At 40.5% G+C, this 27,663-nt stretch overlaps 1 protein-coding gene across 8 annotated transcripts; it reads left to right on the forward strand.

The window, feature by feature from the left end:
• The first annotated feature begins 58 nt into the window (after window positions 1–58).
• LOC136442739 (ataxin-2-like protein) lies at window positions 59–27,625 on the forward strand. Of its 8 annotated transcripts, none has more exons than XM_066439698.1 (22): window positions 59–419; window positions 6,460–6,517; window positions 12,259–12,315; window positions 12,957–13,028; window positions 15,628–15,778; window positions 17,061–17,099; window positions 17,807–17,937; window positions 18,170–18,261; window positions 18,441–18,632; window positions 19,064–19,368; window positions 19,750–19,953; window positions 20,172–20,221; window positions 20,340–20,566; window positions 21,019–21,196; window positions 21,511–21,664; window positions 22,863–22,949; window positions 24,195–24,358; window positions 24,665–24,782; window positions 25,074–25,360; window positions 25,844–26,023; window positions 26,451–26,586; window positions 27,225–27,625. In XM_066439698.1, exons 1-22 carry the CDS (start codon window positions 355–357, stop codon window positions 27,269–27,271), a joined length of 2,994 nt encoding a protein of 997 aa, XP_066295795.1. In that variant the 5' UTR covers window positions 59–354; the 3' UTR covers window positions 27,272–27,625. The 8 variants fall into 8 exon arrangements, with proteins under 8 accessions (XP_066295795.1, XP_066295782.1, XP_066295806.1 ...); XM_066439685.1 differs by having other exon boundaries at window positions 60–419; window positions 25,844–26,032; XM_066439709.1 differs by having other exon boundaries at window positions 60–419; window positions 25,844–26,032; window positions 26,451–26,571.
• Window positions 27,626–27,663: the final 38 nt, after the last annotated feature.

The following is a 27,663-nucleotide window of genomic DNA, read 5'->3' on the forward strand; positions in this document are numbered from 1 at the left end:
ATGACTTGTAGAGTGATGACATCATGAAAGTAGTCCCAATGCCGCGGGTTCCCGGGCCGGGCACAGTGCCGGGTTGGGCGGAGGTTGTATTCCTCCGCCAGAAACATTCTCTGTTTAGGAGATAGAAAAAACCTTGGAGCTAAATTTTACTATTTGTGACCATTCTTTGCCTTCATTTCCCCACCACCGGGCTTTTGTAGCATAATACAGCGATCCACATGCAGTAGGAGCTCCCCTGCCGCTATGACTGTACGATCTGCGTGACGGTAACGCTGCTTCCGAAGCCTTCTCCCGGGCCTGGTTGGGGAAGGGTGCGTTGCATGGCCGAGCGTCCTACCCGCCACACTCGCAATCATGAACAAGCGCAGTAAAAGACCCAGCGCTGGTGCAAGGTATGGAATGACGCAGAATCAACCCAGGTACATCACTGTTGTATATTTTATAGTTAATGATGTGCAAAACGTGTGTAAAGGAGGCGTTTGTGCGCGTGTAAGCCAGCGTGTGTATGTGTGTGTATGGCGCCGGTTCCGGATTATCCAACATGTCGGACCTCCGTGTCCCCCCTCTGTTTCGGTTTCATCATAACCCGTTTTCCCGTGCAAATTCCAGACTCCACAAACAGAATACACACGTATATTTCCTCAGAGAAACCCCTATAGATCCTAGTCCAAATTCTGTCTCCCCAGCTAGCGCAAATGTGGAGATCCGTGGTGTAAATTTTAGTGATGATGTGGAGGTAGTTTAGAGTCTGTCGTCTGACGATGCCGGGTCAGCCATGGCCCCACTGTGTCCCGAAAAAAAAAATGATGACGTTTATTTGACAAAATTCCGATAGTCCTTCGCATCACACAGGAGCCAAACGTCGGCGAAAACCTTCCGATCGAGGTGTTTAGGGTCGTCTGCGGCTCAGTGTGAATGAAAGACAGATTCACCCGCCAAATTTTGCGGGTTGTGAGCCGGCCCCGTGCATGAATTTCCCCTCATTATGGTGCATGTGTAGAGATGGCGTCAATTTCTGCCCCCCTCCCCCATCATTCCACTCTTTACTTTCTCACGACTGTTTCCTGTTGGTGTTTAGTCTAATCCATTATCTACAAAAGCTCCATCAACTAAAGACGCTGTCTACTTGTGGCTCTGCGCTTGTAGCTGCAATGTTTCGTGGCTTAATTTTCCTTGAGGTGAAAAATTGGCTGAATAATATGACCTGACAGGTATGAAGAACAATTACAGGTGATACACAGACAGGTGTCCAAAAATGCAGGTGGAGAAAATTTGTATATCAAAATAAAACTAAGGCAGAATATGCTAAGATGAATGCAGCTGATACAACTAGAAATAAGTTAGCATTTTAAAATATTTCAAGGCTGGCATTTTTCCATTATGATATAGCAGTAATCAACTAATGTTAATTGTTATTGATTGTTGTTATTGACATCAATAATTATATTATGAATGGGAGGTCAGGATGGTTGTATCTACATAACGGTTTGCAGAATGCACATCAGTGCCATATTTTTGTAGAGTTTTGTCATATAATATACCTTCTTCCACAAGAGTAACCAGTATATATTGCACTATTATCTCAACATGAAGCTATAGATTGTAGAAGACTTGAATGTTCCACTTTGAATTATTGTGGACCCTTTTTGTTTAAAGAGCTGTGGTTAGAAGTTGTCTGATACTGTGAGCATATTTTCTTGTGGGAAAGCTGTGTCAATGACACAGCTGGGAGAGGCGCATCTGCCAACTAGTCAGTTCAACCCTGTGCCATGTGGTCCTAATTTCCTAACTGGGCATGAGGAGGGGAGAGGGCTCTTAGGTCTGAAGTATTTGCATATTAACCAAAACCCTACATGGGCAGGAGGGGTGAAAAAGGTAATCTCTAAGCAGATGCTGGGGTGGAAAATCGTAGCGTTTTCTGACTGTCAGAGAAGCCTGGCCTTTACAATCTTACGTTACAAATCAATGTTACAATCTTTCACTACAATGTCTGGTTGGGCATTGGAAAATGATACCTTCTAAATCCATTGTAAGTTTTCCTTAGCATATGGTGGTCACTCTAAAATGTGGCATCTTATGATCAATATTTTGCATTCGTATGATCATCTTGACATGGTTCGTTGCACGTTGATAGTAGAACTTGTTGTAGCACTTTTCCCCTGTAACCATCCACCTGCTAATGTTGCTCTTTGGCACTAGATTTTGTATTGATTATCAAGTTGGACACCAAGAAGTGTTAATCTTTGAATATCATTTGGGATGAATCTATGGAAATTTAGCAGTAAGATGATAGTGTCGTCCTTTGTATGTATTTATGATTATGTAACATTCAATTGTGTGAATGATGCAATGACAAAACTTTAAAAGATACCATGAAGTAAATCAGGAAGTGTCTATTGGCTCTGATGCTCACAGCCTTACAGTGCACCCAAAGTAAAGAATTTTGCACTTGCCGAGGTAACATGCTGTCCGATTGGCCAAGAGACGCAACTGATCGACGAATGATTGATTAACAATTCTGTGGATATGATTTTTCTCTGAGTCTGGCCAGTTTATGTGGTGTTGCCTGGAAATTGATAAATCCAAGTGCAACCTGGTATTCCTAGTACCTCTTTAACATGGCACAAGTTGAATGAATGCTTTTATGACATTGGCTGCAGGGTAGTTGTGTGGGTTGAGTGAGTAATGTCACGCTGGTTGTGTAACTTTGTTCTGAATTCTGAGAACACCAACATTTGCCAAGGGAGCATTCCTGTATTATATGAAACCATAACTTCTAGAATGGAACAAAATAGTCAGTATTGAAGAAGGTAACTGGTTTTACCACCAGTAAGGTTTCCGGTACATGACTACATAATCTGATCAAGAATCTCTGGAGAGGACAGTGAAGTATGTACACAGGAGGGGAAATTGGGGACCTTGGGTCCTGAGAGGTCAAGGCCTGGGTCACACAGAAGATAGATGGTCCCTAATGGATTCAGTGTCTGCCTGTTATGCTGGCTATGTTCAGCAGATGTATTTGATCTTCTATTTTGGGCTGAACATTATACTATATTTCCCGTGAGTCACACTTGTATGTGTATTTTTCTGTCCCTGTGAAGGAAAATTGAAAATGCATGTGTTTTATTTTGTGTGGCCTAAAACGTTTTTTTCCTTCCAAGGAATAAGAAGACAAAAAATTGTTAGAATGCCATGGTTGTTATTTGAACTCTTTGGTATCCTTGTGGTAAAGCACTCAGGCCACAGTTTCTATTGGCTGTTTTCATGGAAGGGGTTGGGGTTTTGTGCGCGTGAGAAATTTGCGCGTGAAAAACTTGCGCGTGAAGTATTTGCGCGTGAAAAAATAAAGTTCAAGAAATGTGTTAGAAAATGTGCACTACAAAATTCTTAATCAGAAAAATGTTACACCATGATATGATTTTGCATCTGTTTCCTGAATTTCGGCTTTGAATTTTAGGTCCCTTGGGAATATCTAAGCTGACTCCCAAGGGATTGAAAACCTTTTGGGAGGTTTTAAGCTTAAAACTTGAAATATGATGACCCACAATGTAATAAAGTATCTTATTGTTGCATTCTACAGTTCAAAATGTTGTTCTTTCAATCTTCAAGTGATTTTTAAGTGATTTCCAAATGTTATGTTTTCACGCGCAAAAAAGTTTAAAATTTGCGCGTGAAAGAAACTGCTTGAGAAAAGATGAAATTAGGCTAATAGACTGGAGAAAAGCTTCAAATAGTTACATTTTACAATACAAAACCTTATATAAGTAGGTTGATTGTGTATTTCTTAAAGATTTGAGTGGTTTTCAAATGTTTAGGTTTCAAGCCCCCAAAAGTTTAACTATTCCCAAGGGACTTATTCCCAAGGGACTAAAAAATCAAAAGTTTTCAAACCATAAATTCAGGTGTCAGATGAAAAATTGTATCATGGGATCACATTTTCCTGTCTAAGAAAATTATACTGCACATTTTCTGACACATTTTAAAGAAATTTATTTTTTCACGCGCAAATTCTTCACGCGCAAATTTTCACGCGCAAATTTCTCACGCGCAGAAAACCCGTTCCCCATGGAAGTTGTTAGTGGAAAGATTGTCCAAAACCTCAGGACAAAGACATTTTGCTTTATATTATTATAGTCTGCTTATTTTGGGCCAATTTCATCTTCATGTTTAGAGGTGAATTTTCCTGTTGAACCCAGGAGATATGCTCCCTAGGAATATGATTCTAAATTAGCTAGCAAATTTACAGGGTTTCTTAACGCATTCTGCAACAGTCTCTTTTATATACTGCTATTGCTACCCGAAATTGGCTTGAAACCCTCCATGTAAATACATGCTAGGTTGTACACAGTACAGTGGGTATTGTATACTATAATATCCTTCAAGCCGTGTTTACTACCACTTGTTCCTGTGGCATTATGTTGCTTCCCCAGTGTCTTGGCAGCAATCCTTGGAGGATTATCTTGCAGGATCCTTGGAGAACCCCTATGATCCGAAGGTTTCACCCAAGATGTCTACAGTTTAGGTCAAGGAGGCCCTTGGTTGCCAATAGCGTTTACAAACTGCCAGTAGCAGTCTAGGTTTTGTAGTGGGAACAAAGGACTACGTCATTGACAATGCCCCCTGCCATATTTAGGTCCCTGCCTGTAAGTTCATTTTTATATTGTTGTGTTTACTTGAATTGGCAGGGCACACCGACAACTTCAAATTTTAGCTCTAGGGTGCATTCTCTTTTTACAGACCATTTTGTGTATATTTATTTGTCCAAGTGCACATGTGTGGATTTGTTCTACAAAAAAATGTACATATCTAATGTAAATGTTTATGTAACACCCATGCAGTCCTGTTCTGTGCTTCTGCCTGCATGGAAGCCAAATACTTTATAATATTATACACAATTCACAAGGTTGATAATTTACATTGTCAGGCATTGATAAGAATTGATCTTCTCTATGTTGTTAAGGACAAATTTTTAGACAGTTGAGTTCTTTAGAAATATTTTCCTGTCAAGGACGATAAGAATTTTCTACCTTCATGAACGGCAAAATTCACTCAAATGTCAAAATGACAATGGAGGTGCAGAGCTCGAAAGTCATTTTTGGGAATAGGTGCCCTGCTGCACCAAATGTAAAAATGTAGCTGCATAGAAAACATTTTGGGTGCACAACATTAAATGATTTTGAAACACAGCAAAACTTGCCAAGTTTGCGAAAACAGTTTCAAGCTTAGAAATAATGCTATGAACTTAAACTCAGTCTATACATAAAGATAAACTAGTATAACAGACGTTTTATCCTTTTTTTCTGGCTCTCAAATGTCAAGAATATGCTGTGTACTACTAGGGTAACATAGTGCCTGTATGTAACCTGTACAAAGATACAGGTGCACCAGTGCACCCTTAGTAAAAAAATTAGGCACACAGCTCCAATTTTGGGTACACAAAAGTGCATATGCACCAAGTATTTCAAGCTCACTTAGATTTCCAATACTTGCCCTACTTACTACTTGGAATGTCAAATACAGTTCAAAGCACTTTGGAATTTTACAAAGATTTTTCAGAAAGCCATGTTGACAGGTCATCTATATAGTGCAGCCCAGGGAACAAAGGACAATATTTCATTTCCTATATGGACCAATTAGATGGTCGACAGGTCAGCTACTCTTGGGACTTTTCTGGCTCCATTGGATTATCATCAAAGGTAGAATAATCAGCAACACTTGTTTAGTTCACACTAATCACAGATGAGATTGTTATTTATGAACAGCAGAAAGATCTCAAGTGAAGCCTAGACGTTTTTAAGACTAAAACAATAATTGTTTTGGTTCTCTTTCTAGCTTGACATCAAAGATAGTATGTCACAGCCTTTATGCTCCCTGATTGGCCGAAATTGACCAATCACACAGTATTATTTCCTCATTGCATCATACCTTGTCTAGGTTTGCATAATTTGCATGGAGGTCACCAGTAAAATGCTCAAACCTCAAATGAGCAGCAACACAGAAATAAGATCAAACTATACCAGACAAAAATATGCTTGAAGGATAATTTTTTTTACCTTACAGACGGGCTTTTGAGCTTTGCAGTTTTTTAACAGAATACCTATCGTGAGGGTTCCACTGTAAAACTTTTTATGGCATTTCTGGGTGTGTCATTGACGTCATTTAGGCTACCAGTATTGTCTGATCAATCTTTAAATGTTGACTCTTCTGTCTGAAAATGCAGTCTGAGCATTTATAGAGATGGATGGTTTTGTAAAGCTTATATAGGCTAGAGGAATTAGGAGACCAACAATGGGTAAGGCAGCTAAGGCTTAGGACTTTTCAGTTGGAAAAAATTAAGGATGGATAACAGGAAACTTGCCTTTCAGTCGCTCTATCCCCAGCACTTATTATTAACTTCACTCACTTGTGTCCTGAATGTCGGCTGTGTTTTTGATAACTGTGAAATTGTATGTTTTTCAGGACTGGTGGTCGAAACTTGAAAGGACCAGTTGCCCAGAATGTACAAGGTCAAAATGCTGTAAGTATGATAGCTCCTTTACAGTAGCTTAATAATATATTAGTCATTACTCGTTAAATACAATAAGGGGTATGGCTGAAATGTCAGGTATTGCACAATAGATCCATTCGCATCACCATATACAGTTGTATGCAAATTAGTCATGAAAAGATTACTGAAATTCAAGGGGAGTGTTTGCTTATAAAGACTCACTTTTAAAACCTTTTGATACGCACAATGCGACACAATAGAGTGACTGACCTTTCTTCATAAAATAAGATCTAGTGAAGTAAAGTTATCATCAGGACATTTCTGTTCTTTCACAGAGAACAGGTTGTTGCTGTCAATTGTCAGCATGTAACACATATACGTGTGTAGAATGTGGATTAACCGAAAACTTGGGACAGCTCAACATATGAAGTCAGTGTTTTTACAGGTGTTGTAGTATTGCTTGCTATATCCTGTTCAGTAGTTTTTGATGACCCAGAAGGAGTCCTCTGTGAGTGTGGAAATAGAGGACCAGAATAACTCAACATGTCTCAAAGACCCCATCTACAACAAAAGATGAAGACATTAAAGGGGGCGCTTCTGTGATTAGATCCTCACACACTGTGCTTTTAGATACTGTACCATCTTTTATTTTGTTTGTGTTTAAAAGGACAATTCAAATCTTTCATTAAGAAAAAGATAGATTTTGATAGCTTGCTACAACTTATACAGTAGAATCTGCTTAACTGCACCACCCATTTGTCAACGTTTTTGGTGCAATTATCCGGCTGGTGCAATTATGCGAAATGCCCAGCTGGACCGCACCGCCATGGGCGAGGGGGTGTATTGTTAGTCAGAAACACTAGCATAAAGAAAACAGACGAAATTATTCAGTTATTAACTTTATTTATTGACCCTTTGCTGAAAATAAAGAAATGACTACAAACCTGTTTTGATTTTGCATTCTTTCATTTTTCCATGCGATCTACCGCATTACAACACACGTACCGTATTTCTTCTAATAAAGGACGCACCCCAAATAAAGTGCGCACCCCCGATTTGGGCTTCACCGCAACCCCAATCACGCCAGCTGAGATACTTCACAGGAAAACCTTAATAAAGTGCGCACCCCCGATCTGCCGCCGTCGCTCGGCGCGTGTCTCCAAGATGTGACCACGACCCGGTATTCGGCACGCTATGAAGTCCTGGTGTCTTTCTTAATCGTTCCATTTTCAATGAATTTTCGGGAAAACATTACCATTATTTGGGGTCAACACTTAACCCTCTACTCCGCTCAAATTTTGAGTAAAAAGTTTTGAAGTTTAAACGTCACGTTGAGAACCTCGCGCCAGGATATCTGACAAACTTCCTTGATATTGAAGGACCAGACGACGATCCGCTTGATTTCTACCGGGTTAGTCAAAGACAAACGTGTAAAACGCATTTTCAGATAAAATAAAAGTTCGTCTCTCGGCATTTATGCCGCAAAATACAGCGTTGCATTGACAAATCATTTCATTTCGCCGATCGCCCGCCGCCATATTGTTTAAATTCTGCTGCCCCAAGATGTATTTTGCGTGTTACGTAATCCTCATCACATGATCGCATTACGTGTCTCTGATTGGTTGCTGCTGCAGCTAAAGGCGGGAATTTTGCAGACGAAGTGCATCATGGGGCAGCAGAATCGCGGTCCAAATTTTTTCTTTGACTGAAATGTTACACATGAAAAACGCAATAAAAACGCGGTTTTATCGACTACATAGCAACATTATGGTGAAGAAAATGCAAAACTAAAAGATGTTTTCGGGAAAGCATACATTTATTTGCGGATTGATGGTGGCTCTTGCGTAATTTTAGCGATCAATGAACCCGGAAGTGTGCCGAAAGCGGCGTGGGTTTTCGCGTTTTATCCGTCAAAACAAAAACAAAACTCCCGCTGAAGCGAACTCTGGAACATTTCAGATTCTAGCTATTACGTTTTTGATAAATAATATCTACAGATACGCACGATGTGCCCATATTTGCAGCCGTGTGGGTGGTTAGGAAATTATTGACGTCGCAAGCAACGTAGTACAAGCGGCGTGGGGTACGAAATTATGGCCGGCCGGACACACTGAAATAGTCGCGCGGTTGAAAACACCCAGCGTTATTTGGTGTCTCATGATTTGATATTCAATATCGCTAAATCAATTATTTTTATATCTAGAATACCTTTTCAAAAATATACGTATGATGCAGCATCGTTATCTTGTAAACATAAGAACATGAATAAGAACAGAACATGCATAAATTATCGTTGCGTGTCGGCGAAGTGACGGGGCTAGCCTGCTGGGGTAATAATCGGTGACTTCCTGACTGACGTCGCCACTTTTCTCGAGAGAAAACCTAAATAAAGTGCGCACCCCGACTTTGGCTTTGACCTGAAGCCTCATCTTGAAGGTTGAAATGTCAAAAAAGTGCGTCCTTTATTAGAAGAAATACGGTAATGTTACAGGGGAGGCATTCTGAAACATCGTCATACCAGTCATGGGATAACAGTTTCTGTGTTACATTACGTTGAGTGCAGTTGTCGATTTACATAAATCATGTACCGTCATGAAACTAGGATTTGAAACTAAAACTTGGTTACTGATTACGGATGACCCGCCCGGGACCTCCCATACGATTCCTATCAACGCAACTGTCAATGGAGACCGCCTTCTTTTGTTACTCAAAACAGTTTTTAACATATTGGCGGTATTGCGCCTTTACACCGCCGGGTATCGGCTCATTTGTACCGCGTTTGTCGATTTTAGCGCACCTTTTCAATTAACTTGTCGAGGATTTTTGAAAGAAATTGGTGCAGTTATCCGGCATTGGTGACCATGCGCGGTGCAGATATGCGGAGTCACTAACAATGCAGTGAATGGGAACCGGTTTTGGATATTGGGATTCGGTGCAATTAAACGGAAGGTGCGTTTATCCGAGGTGCAATTAAGTGGCTTCGTCTGTACTATAAATTTTGTCAAATCCTGTTTTGAAAATAGAAGAGACTTATTTTTGCAATGTAGTATGTGACAAGTTACACGTTTCTACCTACTTCCTGTACAATTTGAGGCTCAAGAAAAGAAGTAAAATAAGGACAAATCTCCCTTGTAGTCAGGTTCAGTGGTATAACAATTTGATTTGTCATACACACATTCTTGAGATCGCCTTTGTTGATAATAGTCTGAGATACACTTCTTTTGAACACATTGGAGTGTAAAATTGAGTTTTGATTACCGGTATACAACCCTTTTAACTTTAGATGAAAGAAAGTTCAATACGCTATCAAACAGATTGCTGAAATTTGTCATTACCCAACTACATGTACCTTGTGAATGTAAAGTGTAGATAAATTTGTTTAAAATTGAAGCATTTAAATCTTGTAGTAGGGTGAAAATGAAGAGTTTCCAATATCTGTGAGTTGATGTTGAAATAACACAACACAAATGCCAGTGCCTGCAAGTCTAAGTTTGCGACGGAGAAGTGACCAGAAAATAGTATTCTGAACCTACTGAAATGACCTTCAGTTCACAGTTCAATCATCCTGACCTCTCGTGTGTAGTTTATATGTAGCCTGCAGCAAATTGCCCTTTCAGTTGACTGTGTTGCTGTGTTCTATTTTGATACTGTGCCCACTTCAAGGCCAGAGGCATTCTCTCTCACAAGTCAATTAGTCTAATGCGATATATTTAGTCCATATGACTGTCCATGACCTTAGATTTGTCTCCTGGAGGGATTTATTATCTGATATAATTAAGAAAAAGTTAAAGTAAAATTAAGATAGTCATCAAGAAGGATAGGTAGTATTCTAGGATAGGTCGCGGACTTGTAGTCATTGAGATTATTCATGTACATGTATTTTGTTGACATGTCATCGTACTGAAGCAGTTGAAAATAATTTGATTGAGCCAACTTTTCTCAGTGATCAAGTAGATATTAATAAGTCTCTTTTCCCCAAAGTCTACGTTAAGGATGCTGGGCTTCTGTTTTATTTTGACTATCGTAAATAACATGAAGGGTAGACAAGCAAGTTATGTTGTTTTCAGAATCATATCAAATCAGAAAATACTTGATTTTCATAATTTTTGATCAAATGAAACATTTATGCAAACTATAAATGTTTGCTTTTGTTATAAATGTTGATATTTTGTGGTTGAGACACTTTGCTGAGTGGAGATTTGTGAAAGATAAGGGCACTCATGATGTATACCGTTGGGAGAAAGGGGCAGATTCAAAAGTGATCGATCATTCATTAAAGTCCCGGCAGTCTGGTACATTTCCGAGAATTTTTGTCTCACTTCCAGGTACACGTGAGCTTTAAATCAAAACACGTCCATGGAATAACAAGTGAACGAACTATCGTGCCAAATGACATTTACTTGTTATGTGTAGGGATGAACCTGACTCATAGTTTTACTTTTTTTAGCTTGAAACAATCAGTCATGTGTGTGTGCATATCTGACATTGAAAAAAAGACAACCAGATGGGCCATGGATCTCATGGAGATAGAAACTAGATTAGATATTCCAATTTCTATTTAACCTTTAGCCAGTGGCAAACGTACAATACCTGTGAACCAATACACCATCATGTCTGAAAATATTTACATTCAATCTACAAGTGTATTTGAATGATGAAGATTGATAATAACAACAGAAGTGTGTTTGAACTGAGAAAAGAATTACTTACTTCAACTTGCATTTTACAGGAGATAGGTATTGGGTGACAAAGTTATATGTGTTTTAGTAATGTATTTTTGGTCAGATTTCCACACAATTTTACAGATTTCTTATACTATAGCTGTACCTTACATATGATGCACGAAAAGTACTTATGGATTGCATCTTCAGTTGTTACTGATTTTGTCTATTCCTTGGAGTGCTGTACTGTTGCGTTCAAACAATTGATTTCATCATGAGAGGATGTTGGTAGAATATTATTTGACAAGCAAAGTCATCCTGGGACGGATCATTTTGTAACCCACACACATTTATCACAACATGAACCTTAGTGTCCTAGATTGAAATAATTTCAAGTGTCATACACATAGTTCCTTAGACAAGTTAAGAAATTGTAGAAGATGCAATAAATCATCTCATCAAACCTTGCTCATAATAGTTTCCAAAACAGAAAGTTTTTTTTCATGATATTTGTATTCCTGTACAGGGCTCGAAATAGTGAGTGCATGTGCACCCAGTGCACCCAAAATTGGAGCTGTGCACCTAATTTTTGACTCTGGGTGCACTGGTGCACCTATATATTTTTGTAGCCTATAGGGTTAAGGTACTATTGTACACCAGTATACAGAATATTCTTGAAATGTAAGTATAAAAAAACAGCATGATAACTTTTTGCTGTACTTTATTTAATGTATTATTTGTTTGAAATTTTGAAGTTAGCTATAGAATTACAGATTGAAGTTTTTAAGAAAGGCAGCAGTGTTAAACTTTGTAATTATGTTCTGAAGAACATTCAACTTTATTTTATCTGGTGCACCCAAAATTCTTTCTGTGCACCCAATTTTTTGAGTTGGGTGCACCAGTGCACCTATTCCCAAAGATGAATTTCGAGCCCTGCTGTATCTAAATTGATGTCTAATGTTCAATATTTAGCTGCTAGAAGATATTACTGCCAACTCCCAAGAGTATTATTTGAGTCATTGTATAATGGATATTTTTAGAGGTACAGGTGTCATTTTATTTTTCTATTTGCAAACAGATCTGTTGACTTTCATTTTTCTTCTGTTACAGCCGTTAGAAGGTGTTTATGCCAACTCCCGCTTAATTCACATCGCTACTTCGCTGGTGGTAAGTTTTCTCTGTTGTGTCAACATTCTTCAGGGAACCGCATGAAGGGATGTACGGCAAATGATTGTAGGGGTGGTTGCACTAGACGTGCAAAAATATCTGTAAATTTATGTATTGCTATTGTTCCCAACATAGATGTAAATTTTATAGATATTTGTAGCTATATTGTATGTATGTCATAATCAGTGACTTGGTTTGGTTTGCATGGCATTACTTACTATTAATCTATGGCCAGTATGTTGTCAGCAAAACCTACACATTGATATGAATTTGTCTTCTTGTACCTTTCTTCCCTTGTGTACATTTTGATTTTCCTGTAGCGGATCTAGCGAGTGTCACATGGACAAAATTCACATGTGGATTATGTCTACTTCTTAAGTTTCCCTTCCTGTCTGGTTTGGGGTAAAATAACTTCCGACAAAAGCAGACTGTTGACAAAATAAGAACCCCCACTTATCTTGAAGTGTGTGCAAGTTCAGAAAAGATCTTGTGATAGAAGGAAAATATTGTAAAACAGTTTTGTCTTACTTTACTACTGAATGCAGTATTAGGAACAGGAAGATAATTGTTTTACTGGAATAACTTACTGCTTTTGCTTTCCAAGCTGATTTCCTCACCATGTACTTTTTGTCTCCTTACAGGGCAACGTAGTACAAGTTCAAGTTAAAGATGGGAGCATTTATGAAGGTGTCTTTCGCACAATGTCTCCTAAGGTAAGGCCTGGACAGATTTTTCTTATTGTGCAAGTCTTAGCTTGCTGTATGTAAGGAAACAAAAACAATTGCCATGTTTTATTCTTGTCCTTTTTCCTAACAAAAGTGCTATCCTGTTACAGTGTACAAGCTTCAACTGAAACATTCTACATGTTGAAGATTCAAACATGCATTTTTGATGGGGGGTAAAGGCGTAACGCAAATGTTGCGTGCAAGCCATAGAGCATTGCAACAATGCTGCTGTACAACTTAAGATTTTGTCAGAAATACCTCAAGTGAGGCATAAAATATAGGCTGCTCCAAATTCTATCCTATAACCAGGGCTGTCTGCAGGACCAGTCCCTCAGGATAGAAAAAAAATTAATCCTGTAAGTGTTATTAAAAAAAATCTTAACTTCATGATATGAGGTGAAACTGTGTTTTTGTAAGCTTAAATGGCAGATTTAACGATGGAAATTAACAACATAGGCTCCCAAACAATGAGTTTACAAGAAACAAATTTAAGCTGGAGACAGCCTTGCCTGTAACACTAACATTCAAGTTTTACTGCCAATTCAAAATGACAAAATGAGGCCTGCATTGACCCCAAGCAGCATCACAGCAGGTATAGCTCCTGTGAGAACGTATACCACAAGGTTTTAATTAGGTTTTCCCAAGGTTGAATTGAGTTATGGGCTCACCTTTTGCCTTGTGATTGGTTGGCACATTCCCAGAGAGGAAGTAGCATGCAGGTTTCTTTAGAAAGAGACTAGATTTTGGAGGATTACTCATTGAAAGATGCCGGAAATCTTTTCCCAAAACTTCCGATGGAGAGTAATGTTAAGATGGAAGGAAATTTGAAGAGTCTGATAATGCTAGCAATCCTAGGGCATGAAAAATACATCACGTCTATGCAGTCATGGGTTGAAATGAGAAATACACCATTTACCCATTTCAATCTTATTTTCAAAGGATTTTTCTTTGGCAATGAAAAGCAGGACAAATCCTAGACTGTTCATGTAGCTCATAGACATGCAAGCAATGTACCTGTGTGTGTGTCATCGATTTTTATCTGCCATTTCCAATCACGGTACCCTTTCTTGTGTATGATTTTTATCTGTAAGATTTTTATCCATACTGATGCAGTCACAATCACAATCTTGAAGCGCCCAAAGGTGCCCAGCAAATAAAGCTCAGTCATGGATAAAGAGCAACGATAGATGAAGGACAAGGTGTTTTAAGCCATACAGAAGTCAACTGCAATTATACAATACAGAAACATTAGATTAGTTTGATCCACACCAATTTTATGGTCTGATCTTTTAAAAGATTGTGCTGAACTAGAAGGTTAACATAAACCCTATTGTAGCTTTACCTTGGTACACATAGTTTTAGGAAGTTAAAACACCTGTACAGTCAAATTCAAGTTTTTTTCCGTAGCCTCTGTCTTAATGTTCTCTTGATAGATTCTTGTTTGAAAATTCCAACAGGCAATATGTTGTAAACATAAACTGACAACGAAGGAATAATACCAGCGTAGCCGTAGAATTCTAGAAGCATAAAACAAATCAGATTCTCTATACCAGTAGCTACATTCCTCCTCTTCATGGCTCTTTTCCAAGCATCCTGTGATCTTTGATTTTTTTTACAGGTGCAGGTTTCTGTACAGAACTCTCCAATGGTATAACCCATTCTGTGATGTTCTATTAACCCAATTTTGGGATGTAATAGATGAGTCCCTTGGTTATCTAATAAAGTAGCATGGCTTTAATGCGATGTTGTCACTAATACATACAGTCGGTGTCCCAATTTTGGTGTCCCCAAACCTCAAAGGTGATCAGTCACTGCCTTCGTAATTTTCCAAGGTATTAAAGAACAAGGAATTTGATATACTTAGATAGGAAATCCAGCATTCTCACCATAATATTCATCATTTTTATCGTTGTGGTCTCAGGTGTGACAAGTTGTTCAATGTAGCACAGGTAGACAACCAGCTGATACTGTATTCCTGCACAGCTGGTGTCTAAGGCAAAAAAAATTGTTCCTGTGTATCTTTTCCTTTCCATTGTGTCTTGCCACTAATGTTTCAATGGCGGACTAAAAAATAGCCCAAACCATTGACTATGCTGTAAAATTTGGGTTGCAGAAACTTAAAGTTAAATGGATTTACAGTATAATACTGGTGGACCAATGCAAATACATATGATATGTTCACACACTCCTTCATTGTTCACTGTCTACCGTCTGTTGTGATGAGAATTAAGAAGAAAGCAGAAAAAGATTTTCAAACGTGTATGTGAAGGTATGTTCCTTTAGCTCAACTCAACTGGTAACAGCCTCACACAGTCACAGTAGAGGCTGAGCACCAGGTTCTAATAAGTTGGTATCTATGAAACCAAGGTTCGATCCTCGGAAGGGCATTTTGGTTGGCACCGTCTTTCGGAAGGGACGTTAAATGGGTGTCCCGTTTTCGAAGAGGTGCATTGAGCATGTTAAAGGGGAAGGGCTAACAGCCCCTCCCTGTAAAAATATGTTTGGTGTGTCATATGCCCTGCCTATAATGTGTCACTACAAGAGACTGAATGAAACAAATGAATGAATGATGTGGTTGTGGCTGCAGATGGAGGTTGTGCTGGAGCTGGCCCATAAGGTGGAGGTTGGTCAGACCTCACTGCCCAGCCGGGACCAGCTGCAGGAGAAGCTGATCTTTCACCAGGAGAATGTGGTGATGCTGACCGCTCTGGACGTCGACCTGGACTATGCAACTAAAGGTATATCACCTTATGCGTTATCTTTGTCATCATAGTCTCAATGTTTTGCCATAGATATGTCTCAGGCCCCTTCCCACTAGACTCTGTTGCTGAGCTTCTGTACAGTGACTAGAAGGAGATATTTTGTGATTTAAAAGACAACATGACACATAAAATGTTTTAAAGATTTGTACTTTCAGTACAAAATTTGTTGGGCGATCTGCCAGATCTTTGGTCGCTTAGCAATGGCGACAGTAGGTGTCAGTAGATCACTTAAGATAATGGAAAAACGCTCAGAATAACCAACTGTTCGTAAAAAGTCTGTAAGAAAGTTATGACACTTGGGTAGTCAGCTCCCACTGAAAGCCAGTTCAGACACAATTGAATATGTGTAGCTGCAGTTATTCAGGGACCAGCATTTGGCATGGTGATGGTTATATTTGCTTGCCAGCATGCATAAGGGTTGTCATCTTCTCATGTCAATGCTTTAAGGTAATAAGGTAAGTGCTTAGTACTGAGCGGTGTAAGAGTCAGGCTATTGGATGTCATTATATTATTGTACTACTTGAACAAAGTTGAAGTGATGATTAACCCAAAATACAAACATGGGCATGCAAAGTTCAGTAAAACTCAAATGAAAAAGAAAATTCCAGAGCTGCAGAGAGCCCTGGATTCAATTTCGCAGCACCTTCTCACCCTTTAATTTTGACAGATTTTCCTGACTGCCCTCTCCCGAACTTTACACAAAAAACAGACCTGTCACTTCGAAATTACCAGAAATTAATGTTTACACACTAAATGATAGTTGACAGATTTGAAAGGAAAAACTACATGTGACTGAACCTCCTGATAGCCTGACCTACTCACTCCCCAGGGTTGGACAAGTCCACTAGCCCTATTGCCCAGGGCAAGTAAAATTGTTGGTTGGGCAAGTGGATGTCCTCATTTTTGGATGTCCTACACTTAAGCAAAAAAGAATACCCTCATTGAAATACCTTCAGTCCCAAGTCTACAAGTTTGTCTTGATCACTTGAACAAATATTGAAAAATAAAAGAATTCCCTTGCTACTAGTAAAATACATATAAATATGTCATTAGAATTTTGGGCAAGTGAAAAGTTTGTTCGGGCAACATGATTTTTTATGTACAATAGGGTAGGGTAAGTGAATTTTTAAAAACTTGTCCAACCCTGCTCCCTCTCTCCCCACTCTCATGCCACTTCTGTCTGTGGGGTCGGTACATACATCCTCGTCTCTACTGAACTTGTCTCTCCCTGTTTCTGTTCGCTGTGTCTGACTCCAAGGTGGGGTCGATGAGAGAGGGTCGCCTCTGCCAGGCCCAGGTAGGGAACCTAGCCTCGCATGCCTGCCAGCACCTGTTTCCAACTCTCCGCTTGCCTCGCTGTAGAGGGCTCGTCCCTGTATGCAAATCAGCCCCTATAGTGGATGTATAGCAGCCATGTTAGCCTCTTAGTATAACCAATAGAGATTTGGTACCAACGGGCAGGATGAAGGTTTATGGAGTAGTAGCTTTCTGAAGAATTTGCTTGCTTCTTTTCTTAGCCCACCAATATGGCCCTTTGTTCCTTTGGTCAGACTTGCATGTACATGTAGCAGAGTGGGCTATGTGTGAATGACTAATCTTGTGGCTATGAAAACTGCATGCAGCTGATTAGGGGCATAGGTCGTTTCTTCAGAGTATTTAAACTGTCAACATAAAAAGGCATATTTGAACATGGCATAGCTGAACCCTAGAGGCTAAGCTAAATTTGTATTGATCACATCTTTTTATGTGTGTTAAAGTTGACAATTGGTATTGGATTGTCATGCCATCACTGGCTTGTGATGGGTCATACTTGGTTTAGAAACCAATGGTTAGAAGGTTAGAAAGATTTTAGGTGCACCTCTGTGCAACTTGGTGATGATTTTCTAAATATCCTGCGAGTTTGGAAAAAAGTTCAGCTGAGACAGAGTGAGGGATTTCAAAACAGAGACATTATTTGCTGGGTGTTTTTCCAATTTTTCAAGTTTGTTCTTTGTCTTCTTCCAGCCGACTCATTCACAGACGCAGCCATCAGCAAGTTTAATGGACAGATCGCGGAGAAAGAGCTGCAGCCGTGGGAAGCCGACTCTGAACAGGCGCCGGATCTTCTGCTTGACGCTGATGGGGGCCCTGTCAGTGTGAGTTGAAGTTCATTTATCCATAACATTTACCGTAAAGTCGTAAACATAAAAAAGAAAGCAACGCTGGACATACACCTGCTCTACAAGTAACTCTACACCATTGAGATATTGGTTTTGATTTTGTTGATTTTAATGGCATACATTACTTAATTATGCAAAGCTACTCTAGAAGTTTGCTCACTGCAAGGTTGAAGGAATGGACTAAAATATGTGGTCTCGTTCTCTACAGTCCAATGGCTGGGATGCCGCTGAGATGTTCCGCACCAACGAGAAGCGCTACGGGGTCCAGTCTTCCTACGACAGCAGCCTGGCTGGATACACGTGAGTGGGACATTCTTCCTTTCTTCATACAAAGTTATCTTTTATGGACTTCTGCATGTCTCAGTAAGAAGTTTGTAGTTCTTTAGTAGTCATTTGTCTGATACATATGGATAACTAGGATGTACTTGACAGTATAAAAAATCAATGAGTAAAAAAACTTCCTTATCTTTACTTCCTAGGACCCAGCTTAAGGAAGAAGACACCAAAGAGTACCGTGAAAAGCGAGACCGTGCCCAGCGTATTGCGGATGAAATCGAGCGGAGTACCGACTACCAGCGCCGCGTGGCTCTGGAGGTTCACGATGACGAGGAGGCGGCATTCAGCGCAGTCCACCGTCCGAGTAGGAACGACGGCGGAGGGGATCTGCATAAGTATGTACAGAAGTTTACTCTGCAAGAAAATTGTGTGCTAGTAGAAGACATCAAAAATACCTGTACAACTTAAATCCACTGCACTAGCCTAGCCTCTACCAGGCCCCGTGGATCAGTGGAAAAATAGTAGAAATTGGCCAAATTAAGTGAATAGTATCCTAAGGGAGTCTACTACGGAGAGATAAGAGGGACGTTGGTCGCGTATTGTCCCTTTCTCGTCTTTTCCAGCTATCCACTGAGCCTGGTAAAGGCTAGCACTATGCTGTATTTTAACCTTAATGATTACATGCCAGTAAAACTGACTAAAAACTTGAACTAGTTGAAGAGAGCAAAGAGAATTATGATGATTAAAATTATGACTGGGTAAACAGAGGTCTGTATTATGTAAGTGTATGGTTGAATTATTCTATGTTTCTGTCTATGTCCTGTAGCCGCTATGTACCACCACACATGAGGAAAGACACGTCGCGGGGCCGGGGACAGCAGATGTCGCCCAAACCCCAGAGGACGGGACACCACGGTCCGGGCGGCATGGGACCGCGAGGCTCGCCACGTGCGGGCGCCGGCTCACCACACACGGTCGGCACCCATCCCCACGCCGTATCGCCGCAGAACAGGAGACCAGGAGGCGTCCCGCCACACGCCAGCTCGCAAGCTCCGCAGCACGTCGCTCCTCCCATCCCCGCGGGCTCCGCCAAGAACGATAGCAATAGTATCCCTCCCACTGTTAATGGAGGTAAATCTTTCTCACTCAAAATCTTACTTTTTCCTTTGCCTGTCTTCTTCACAATTGTCAATGTTCATTTTTTTGAAGATGTAAGATAGAAAAGTCCCTCAGGGACAGCCCATTTAAAAAAGCTGAGACTTGAAGTGGATCTATAGTATAGGTCTCTAGCCTTGCTGTTCTTTAGCATAGGAACAGAGAATTTTTTTCTGGTACATCGAACTTGTATATACTTTCCGTCCTTGTAGCAAAAGTTGGCTTTGTACATGTAGTTAGTCTTAATGAGATTTAAGTACATATCTATTGTCTGTGTTAGTCCAAGTGCTGTGTAGTTACTGAATAGTTACTTCTATAGTGTAGTTACTGTGTAGTTACTGTGTTTTCTGTCCCCAGAAGCCTCCATCCCCCAGTCCTCTCCCGTAGCCTCTGGCCAGCCTGACGGTAGCAAGCACCCCGCTAGTGAAGTAGTGAGTAGGAACGTGCCTCGAAGAGACGATCTCAACAAGCCCGCCCTCCCGCCAGCCCAGGCTCCCGCGCAGCACCCTAGTTCTACTATTTATTCTAATACAGAGAGAAAGAATACTACAGGTCCTAAAGGTGAGCTCCTCACTCTTTACTTTCTGTATCAATTACATGTATTACATTTTTATTAGATATAATAGAAATAAAATGAAAATCCATTAATATATATATATTTTATTTGCAGAGTTGAGACTCAAAATGGAAAAGCATGTTTTCTTACATATCTTATTATCTTTGTTTCCACATAGAAGGGATTGATATTAACTCATTTCGCCTTGTTTTTTCCTTTGTAGGTTACACTCAGCAATTGACATCTCTCAAGAAATTCTCAGAAGAGTTCAGGGTGAGTCACTTGGTCCATTTGCTTGCATGCATTTTAGACATGCATTTTGTATTTCTAACCACGTTGTTCGGCATGAATGAGATATACTCACACTGCCGTCATGGTGTTGTGTTTGCAGCTTTCTGAGGGTACAAATAAACAGGATCCCAAACCCAAAGCAGAAGATATTAAGGATAATAAGGAACTGTCGAAAGATGTGTCCTTGTCAAAAGACAAAGAATCAAGTACTACAGTCAAGGAGGAGAGAAAAGAAAGCAAAGCAACGGAGACTGTTCCTATGAAGGAGGGTGACCAGAAAGGAGACAAGTCTCAAGAGAACCCTAAGCAAGGGGAGGGCATTTCTGAGTAAGTATTTATTCTAGTATGAGTTAGAAGGGGCTCTACAGGAAGAGATAATGCCCCACAAATACATTTGAAACAACTGCAGGCTCGAACCCTATTGAGCACTTCCCCAAAGTCAAACAAAGACCTGAAACAAGTTTGAACTATAATTTCCAACACAAAAATTGGACTTACCCAAATTTTCCACTGTACATTTGTCAAGGAATTAGCAATCCAATGCTGAGATGTCACATTATGCAGATGGAATACGTAACTTGGTGAGCAGTGGATCATAAGATGCAGAAAGTTTGTGGCACCCCTAGACTTTGTTGAATGATGGTTGTAAGGCCCTGATGTAAATGGCTTCCTTCATTCCTAAGTTGAAGAAGATTTGTTGAAATCATATGCTTGGGGGATGTCACAATAGTAACTTGTAGGGCTCTGGACAAGCTACAGTATTTGACTGAATTCTTCAGTGTCTCTTCCAGAACCGTTAAGAAGTCCCAGTTGAATCCAAATGCAAAGGAGTTCAATCCATCAGCAAAGCCGTTCGTCCCGGCAGCAGCAGCCATCTCGTCAGCCCCCCGGGCCAGGAATCAGACCCCCACCCCTCCCCGCCCGCAGACGCAGAGTCCAGTCGTCATGCAACAACAGGTACAGCTCAGGAGGAGGCGTCTTTTTCCCCTCTTAAATGCTTTTCTAAATGTGCTTGTTAGGATTAAGTGGATTAAATAAAAGAGTAACACACAACTAACATGTATCTATCAAAACTATTGGAACAATGAGATTTTGTAATTACAGTAAATATGTCAACAAGAATATACCATTTGTAGGAAATATTTTATCAGCAGATGAGTGTTTCAAGTATGTTTGACTAAGTACTGTTGTCTTGTCTGTGTAAAGTCATGACATGTATGTAAGACTGAATATAATTCCATGTCCGTCATATATTTTCTGCACTATTGCAGGGTCCCATGATTGTCCATGGAACCCCGTTGTTCACCAGCGTTCCATCGTACGGCATTGTTTCCACGGGCTCCACGATGACGATGACTGGCCACCCCACGTTCGTAGGCCCCATTTACGCTCAGCAGCAGCAGAAGACGATATACGCTAAAAAAGGTAACCATAAAATTTTAAATTCTGTGTTCGTTGCTAGCTGTTTCATATGATATACTACAGGTTTGTTCTCTGTATCAGTATGACAAAGAGTTTTTATGTCTTAGATAACTTTTCCTGTATTGTGTAGTATGTCTATTGTATCTGTTGGGAGAACAGATCTGAGCAGAAACCACAAACTGATAAATCTTTCTTCAAAATAAGTGCTTAAAAGTGCATAAGGTAAATGTTCTTTATTGAGTGTTGTTGTTTTACTCAAGAAGAATGAAAGAATCGTGTTAAAGTTAGCTGTGGAGTATGCTAAATGAATAGAGAGGAAAAAGAAAAATGGGTGTCCAAGCATGAGTTGGTGTTTTGAGTGTTGCCGATATCAGGGCTTGAAACTGCTTGTACCTGCATGTACAGGTCATTTGTAAGGAAATTGGTGACTGATAGAATTTGTATTGGCAGTGCCAGATCTCTAACACAGCTTGACAATTCTTCATGTTATCAGGCTCTTTCTGTCGTACAGTCTGTTACAGATGTGATATTTTTGGGTTTATTCTTGCAAAATATGGTTTCATCTACCATATAACAGTTTATAGACAATCTGAAAATCGGAACAAGGGGTGAAGAAGTGTAGAATTGGTTTTGAGCCCTGATTTTTGGTTTTATACTAGCAAATGTTGCCTTGTGACAAGTGATAGTGTCCCTGTCCGTGGTGGTGATGTGTGTGATTCATGTGCGAAATGGAATGTCAAAGAGGTGGGCATAAACCAACTGAACAATGCCAGAAGACAAGGCAAAAATTGTCCACACATCCGTATAACAGCCAAAAGACAGCCTCTAAAACAAGTAGAGATATACACATTTTGTTGCTCCCATTCTTGCTGAATATAGCATCTCCTTTTGTGTTACTTCAAAGCAGTATCTTTCTCTTTTTTCTTTCTATTTCTCATAATTGGTTTGCCCATGGTTTTAAGCCATGAAATTTGCTGTTGATATTTTCTGGTTATTGAAAACATGCCATAGATTTTATGTGTGGTTTTGATACAGCTCTTTGCTGATTGGTTTGAGCGTTGCACAAAATCAGTTGATCAAACAAACAAGTCTCGTGTTGTGTTTGGCGTTGTTCTGTTTAGTTGTCGTTGTCTGGAAGATGGGTTACTTTACGTAACAGTCAACTGCTGACTCACACTTTTGTTTTGCTTTTATTTTTTAGTGTTGCCCCATTGGGAGTGGGCAGAATCTCACACTGGGCAGACCCAAGCCTTGTCCGCCGCTTCTGAAAATCCTGTTCCAACCTCCGGTCTGTATGGCTTAACCTTCGTTCTTCTTCCTTTTTTTTGGTCAAACCAAAAGAGAATTCTTTCTAGGAAACGGAAAGGCAAAAGGCAAGAGAAGAAAGTAGATGGTCTTTCACAAGGAACTAATTCTAACTCATTTTCCACAATTAGATCACGCAAGTGAGATATATGATTTGCTGTGTGTGCTTGTAACATAGGATTGGGAAACTCATGTGGCTAGAAAGATGCTTGCAGTGCTAATACTTCCAGCGTGTAGAAAACTAACTCGTTTCAAGAAACTAATCGTAGGTAGAAGAAGCACCCTTTTGTTTTTTTGGGTTATGGTCAGGAAATTATAATTTCCCTGTAATCTTTCTGATCAAAGATTTCTTATGAGCTCTGGATGTCAAGAAAAACACCTAAAAGCAGCAGTGTAAAAAAAGGTTTTGCTTTTTGAAGAGAAAAAAGACATCCAGGGAAGACACAGATACAGATATTGAATGTAAATTCTTTCTTTGCTCACAAAAAAATTGCATCTTCAGCTATTAGCATTTTGTGATTTCTCAGTATTGTACGAAGAAAGAAACTTGAACTGCGTGAATTACAGCCACACACCAAATATCATAGAATTGTCTGAATGGAAGGCAGCAAAGACCATCTGGATCACCACAGAGGCTTGCATGCCATGAAGGTTGAAACTTGGCCTGATGGCAAAGCAGAATCTGGAACAAAGAAAAAACAGGAAAGAAATGTAAGAATACAAACCATTTCTGAGTTGACAGGATGAAACCCAGGTAAGGTCTAACCTGCTGTAACTTTATTTCAGTGATAAATCCTGGACCGACTTGTGGGCGGCTGAGGCAAAAGCAATGGACTAATGACACTCAGTGCATAACAAATTGTGCCCCAAGCAAGTGGAATACTAAAAGGTCTCCTTTTCATACCATGACTCCAAATTTCAATTTTCAGGCAATTGGCACGGAACCGGCCTTCAGGACATCAGATTAAAATTCCACTACCTAACAAATTGCAGCTTGGATTGTATGCGTCTTTTGAACCCTTACGCTATCACCCCTTTGGGAGGGTGGTACTGTCCTAACCATCAACGTATGCCTCTGTCAGGCCTCTGTGCATTTGGGCATGACTACTACAAAGCAGGGTTGTCGACAGGAGACTTTGTCCGACTTTTAACAAGTCTTTTGTTGGAACGACAAAAGAATCATGTAGCCCGTATGTTGTATTTATTTGTGTTGGTACGATTCCTCCAGTGATGGCCCACCAGCAGCGGTCAGACGGACACCCCCAGCAGACTGGCCCAGTCACCCCCCTCATCTCCCCAGGACCCTACCAACAACAGTTTGTGCAGTATCCACAGGGCATCGTGGGCCCAGGCCAGACCATGATGCCTCAACAGGCACCGGGCTATCCACAGGTAAGGGGCCTTGGTTGGGATTTCATTAGGCACATAGTTATCTATGGGTTTGGGGTCTTGATTCGGATTAAACTATGCTGCTAACTACTGCCTTTTAAGTTGGCTAACATCGAAATCTGAAGTGTGTCGATTTTGGTGAATGCTAATGAAAACTTTCGTATATTTCATATATTTGATCTGTTGTTTTTGAAGCAAACTACATGTAGGTTAATTTACCCAATAGTGTCTCTCGATGGGAAAGTAGCTTTTGAGTAAGCCAAACTAGCCTGAGATACATGTCTGACCTTCTGTTTGTTCTCTCTGCAGCAAACCATGTACCCTATGGGGCAGGGAACAGTAAGGATGGTGACCCCCCAGATGCCGCTCCAGAACGCCCACCCACCACAGGGCTACCCTACAGACCAACACTCCGCTCCCATGTTCGGTTAGTGCTGCCCGCATTGTTCACCTGATTATCTTTCTTTGAGAAAAACAGGACACGGTAATTGTGAAGTGTTCGTTGCACTTGTCAAATACAGCTAGTACACTTAGGAATGTCTCTAGTACATTAAATCTTCAACTTTATTAGATCAGTGACATTATCATAAGAATACTTCTTCTGAAGAGCAATGTTGTTTTGCTCATCATCCATAATTAATCTAGTTAAAATGATTTTTATCATAACAATCAAATTAAAGTTGGATGTATGTTTAATTTTCTTGCCTTGCACTTCCAGTGACTCACTCTGCCGGCACCATGCAAGGAGGACAGCAGATCTACCCCCAGGCTGCCCAGGTGCACCATCACCAGCCCCCTCCCCACCTGACCCAGGGCCACCCCAACGCCTCCCAGCAGCACGCCTCTCCCCAGCCCCAGTCCTCCGTCATGCAGCAGCAGCAGCAGAGTAACCACCCCACACCCAGCCCCGTGCACCAACAGGGACACGGCCAGGGACAAGGCCAGGCACAGCAGCAGCACACGATGGGCCCCACGCCTCAACTGGTCTACCACATGCCCCAGCAGGTCAGTATGGAACCATGTATGACAGGCTTTAAGCATCTTTCTGTATGCAATAGCCTGCATGGTTCAGTGAAATTCCGAACCAAAGTAGAGAGTTGAAATCTCAGCTCTTGATGCCTACCCAACCTGCTGGAAAAGGTTGTAGTTCCATCTGAAAATGAAATATCAAGCAGTAGTCCACTTATATTTTTTTTCCATCTCGGTCATCTGAGATTGCATTATTGCATCTTCACCTTCGTTTCTTTACACCAAGAAAGGCTAACCAATCTCAATTTCCTTTTTATACTCTGGCTGAAATGCCAGCACTTGTTTGATAAGAGCCAGGGCAATTTCTTTGGTATGTTCAACTTTAGCAAACGTCATGAATTACCTCATCTGTCCTTTATGCTATAACCTGTGGTTGATTGTAGCATAAGCTACTCCAGATGCATATCCATTTTGGATCCTTGTACAAAGTATTAAGTTTGTGCACACATTTTCCCCCAGATGATTCCGGCTGGTAACCAGGCTCACAGCCAGAGCTCGCAGACGTTACACCACCACAGCATGGGCCCCGGGCAGCAGCCCCAGTTCGCTCCGCACGCCGCGGGCGCTCCCGTCACGCACATGACGCAGGCGCACGGCCAGCACCCCCATCCCCAGGCACAGATGGTGTTGGTGCCCCAGGTAAGGAAGGTGACTGTCGTTCGCTTGTCATTTTAGTAGTTATAGTGCTTCTCTCTCTCCCTTCTTGTATCTATATTCATACAGTTACTAGTATTCATTAAGTCCCATATTAAAAAAAACAGGGATCTGAGCATCAAATCATGATATGAAATTAAAACTAAAGGGATACTGCTGTTATGTCTTAAAAAAGATACTTCTTCAAGACAAATAAAAAACAAGACACCAGTAGTTCACTATTAGAGGATGCTGCTGCATGCACAAATAACAGAAATATAGCGATGACTAGCCTTTACTTAGTATGAAAAAAAAGGGCATGCTTAAAATCTGAGAATTCCAGACTGATATGAACATACAGTGTTGTGACTGGTTGTTGGAACTATTTGACTGTTAGTGGTTGCGACTGGTTGTTGGAACACTGCCGTTTCAGGCACAGATGAGTGGGCAGGGCCACAGTCCCACAAGTGCACCTCACGGGGCCATTGCTGCAATCCCAGCATCCTCTGCTGCTACAGCCCAGATGACACCACAGTACCTCACACACGCTCAAGGTCAGCAGCGCACCTGTATGTGGCTAACCTTGTTTCTTTGTTTATTAGTAGTAGTTTTTTGTATTTTTGTTGTTACACACCAGCTTTGCAGGCATGTAAGATTTGCTTGTTGTAATGACTTATAAATGACTTAACACGCCAAAGACCTCCAGTATAACTCCAGCTTTGTTGAAGACTTTCTAAAGAAGAATCTTTTACCATATGTCATGTTTCTGTTTTGCTATGGTTTGGGAGACAAACTTTTTACAACACTTTATTTTTTTAGATGTAAATCAGTTGACTGAGTGACTGATTTTCAAGGAAGCCCTTGCAAAAGTGTAACAAATCAGGATACAAAAAGGACTACTTGACGTACATTCACAATGATAGTAACCATCATCATCATCAAACATATTAGTAATAAATCATACAGACAACTCAGGATAACTCAGAACAATATCAGCACAGAATCATAAAGCAAGGTCATTCAATTGTCTTTGAGAGGCTGAAGTCAGATGGGTCCTGATTTCAGAACCTGTTGGAAAGCTTTAAGGTTGGATGCTTGTTTTAGCTCAGGATTTAGTGATTTATACATGTATATTACTTCTATAGAAATGTGCAAAAATGCAAACACGGATCCTGATTTTTTTTCTCCAATTTTTTGTTGTCCACAGCTCATCACCAACAGCCTCCCATGCAAGCCTACCAGCAGGGAAACTAGTTCTGAGGGGACAGCCGGCCGGGATTGGTCGCAACGCGCAGCGGTCACAACAACTCTGTGTCGGAGGAATCTTACAACGAAATGCCAGCACACCTATAATTAATGAAGCTACGACTGTTTTAGATTGTAGAGAAGAAAAAAAAATCTGGGAACTAAATTAAAGAAGAAAGAAGTTAAAAGAGAGTATTGAATGATGGAACGTCACTAAGTGTTGGCAGATATGAAAAGGGTGCAAAATGGCCCTTTTGTTTTATCCTGTTAAGAAAAGCAGATCAGAAGATTGCCGGGTGGAGGAGGTCGAACTGAATTTTTGTTTGACTTTTTTTGTAGACACCAATAAAATAAAACAAAACATTACTGTGGTCAGAAGTTTTTTTTGTGTGTCTTACTGT

This window comes from Branchiostoma lanceolatum, chromosome 1, assembly GCF_035083965.1.
Source record: "Branchiostoma lanceolatum isolate klBraLanc5 chromosome 1, klBraLanc5.hap2, whole genome shotgun sequence".
In the NCBI taxonomy this organism is placed as follows: domain Eukaryota; kingdom Metazoa; phylum Chordata; class Leptocardii; order Amphioxiformes; family Branchiostomatidae; genus Branchiostoma; species Branchiostoma lanceolatum.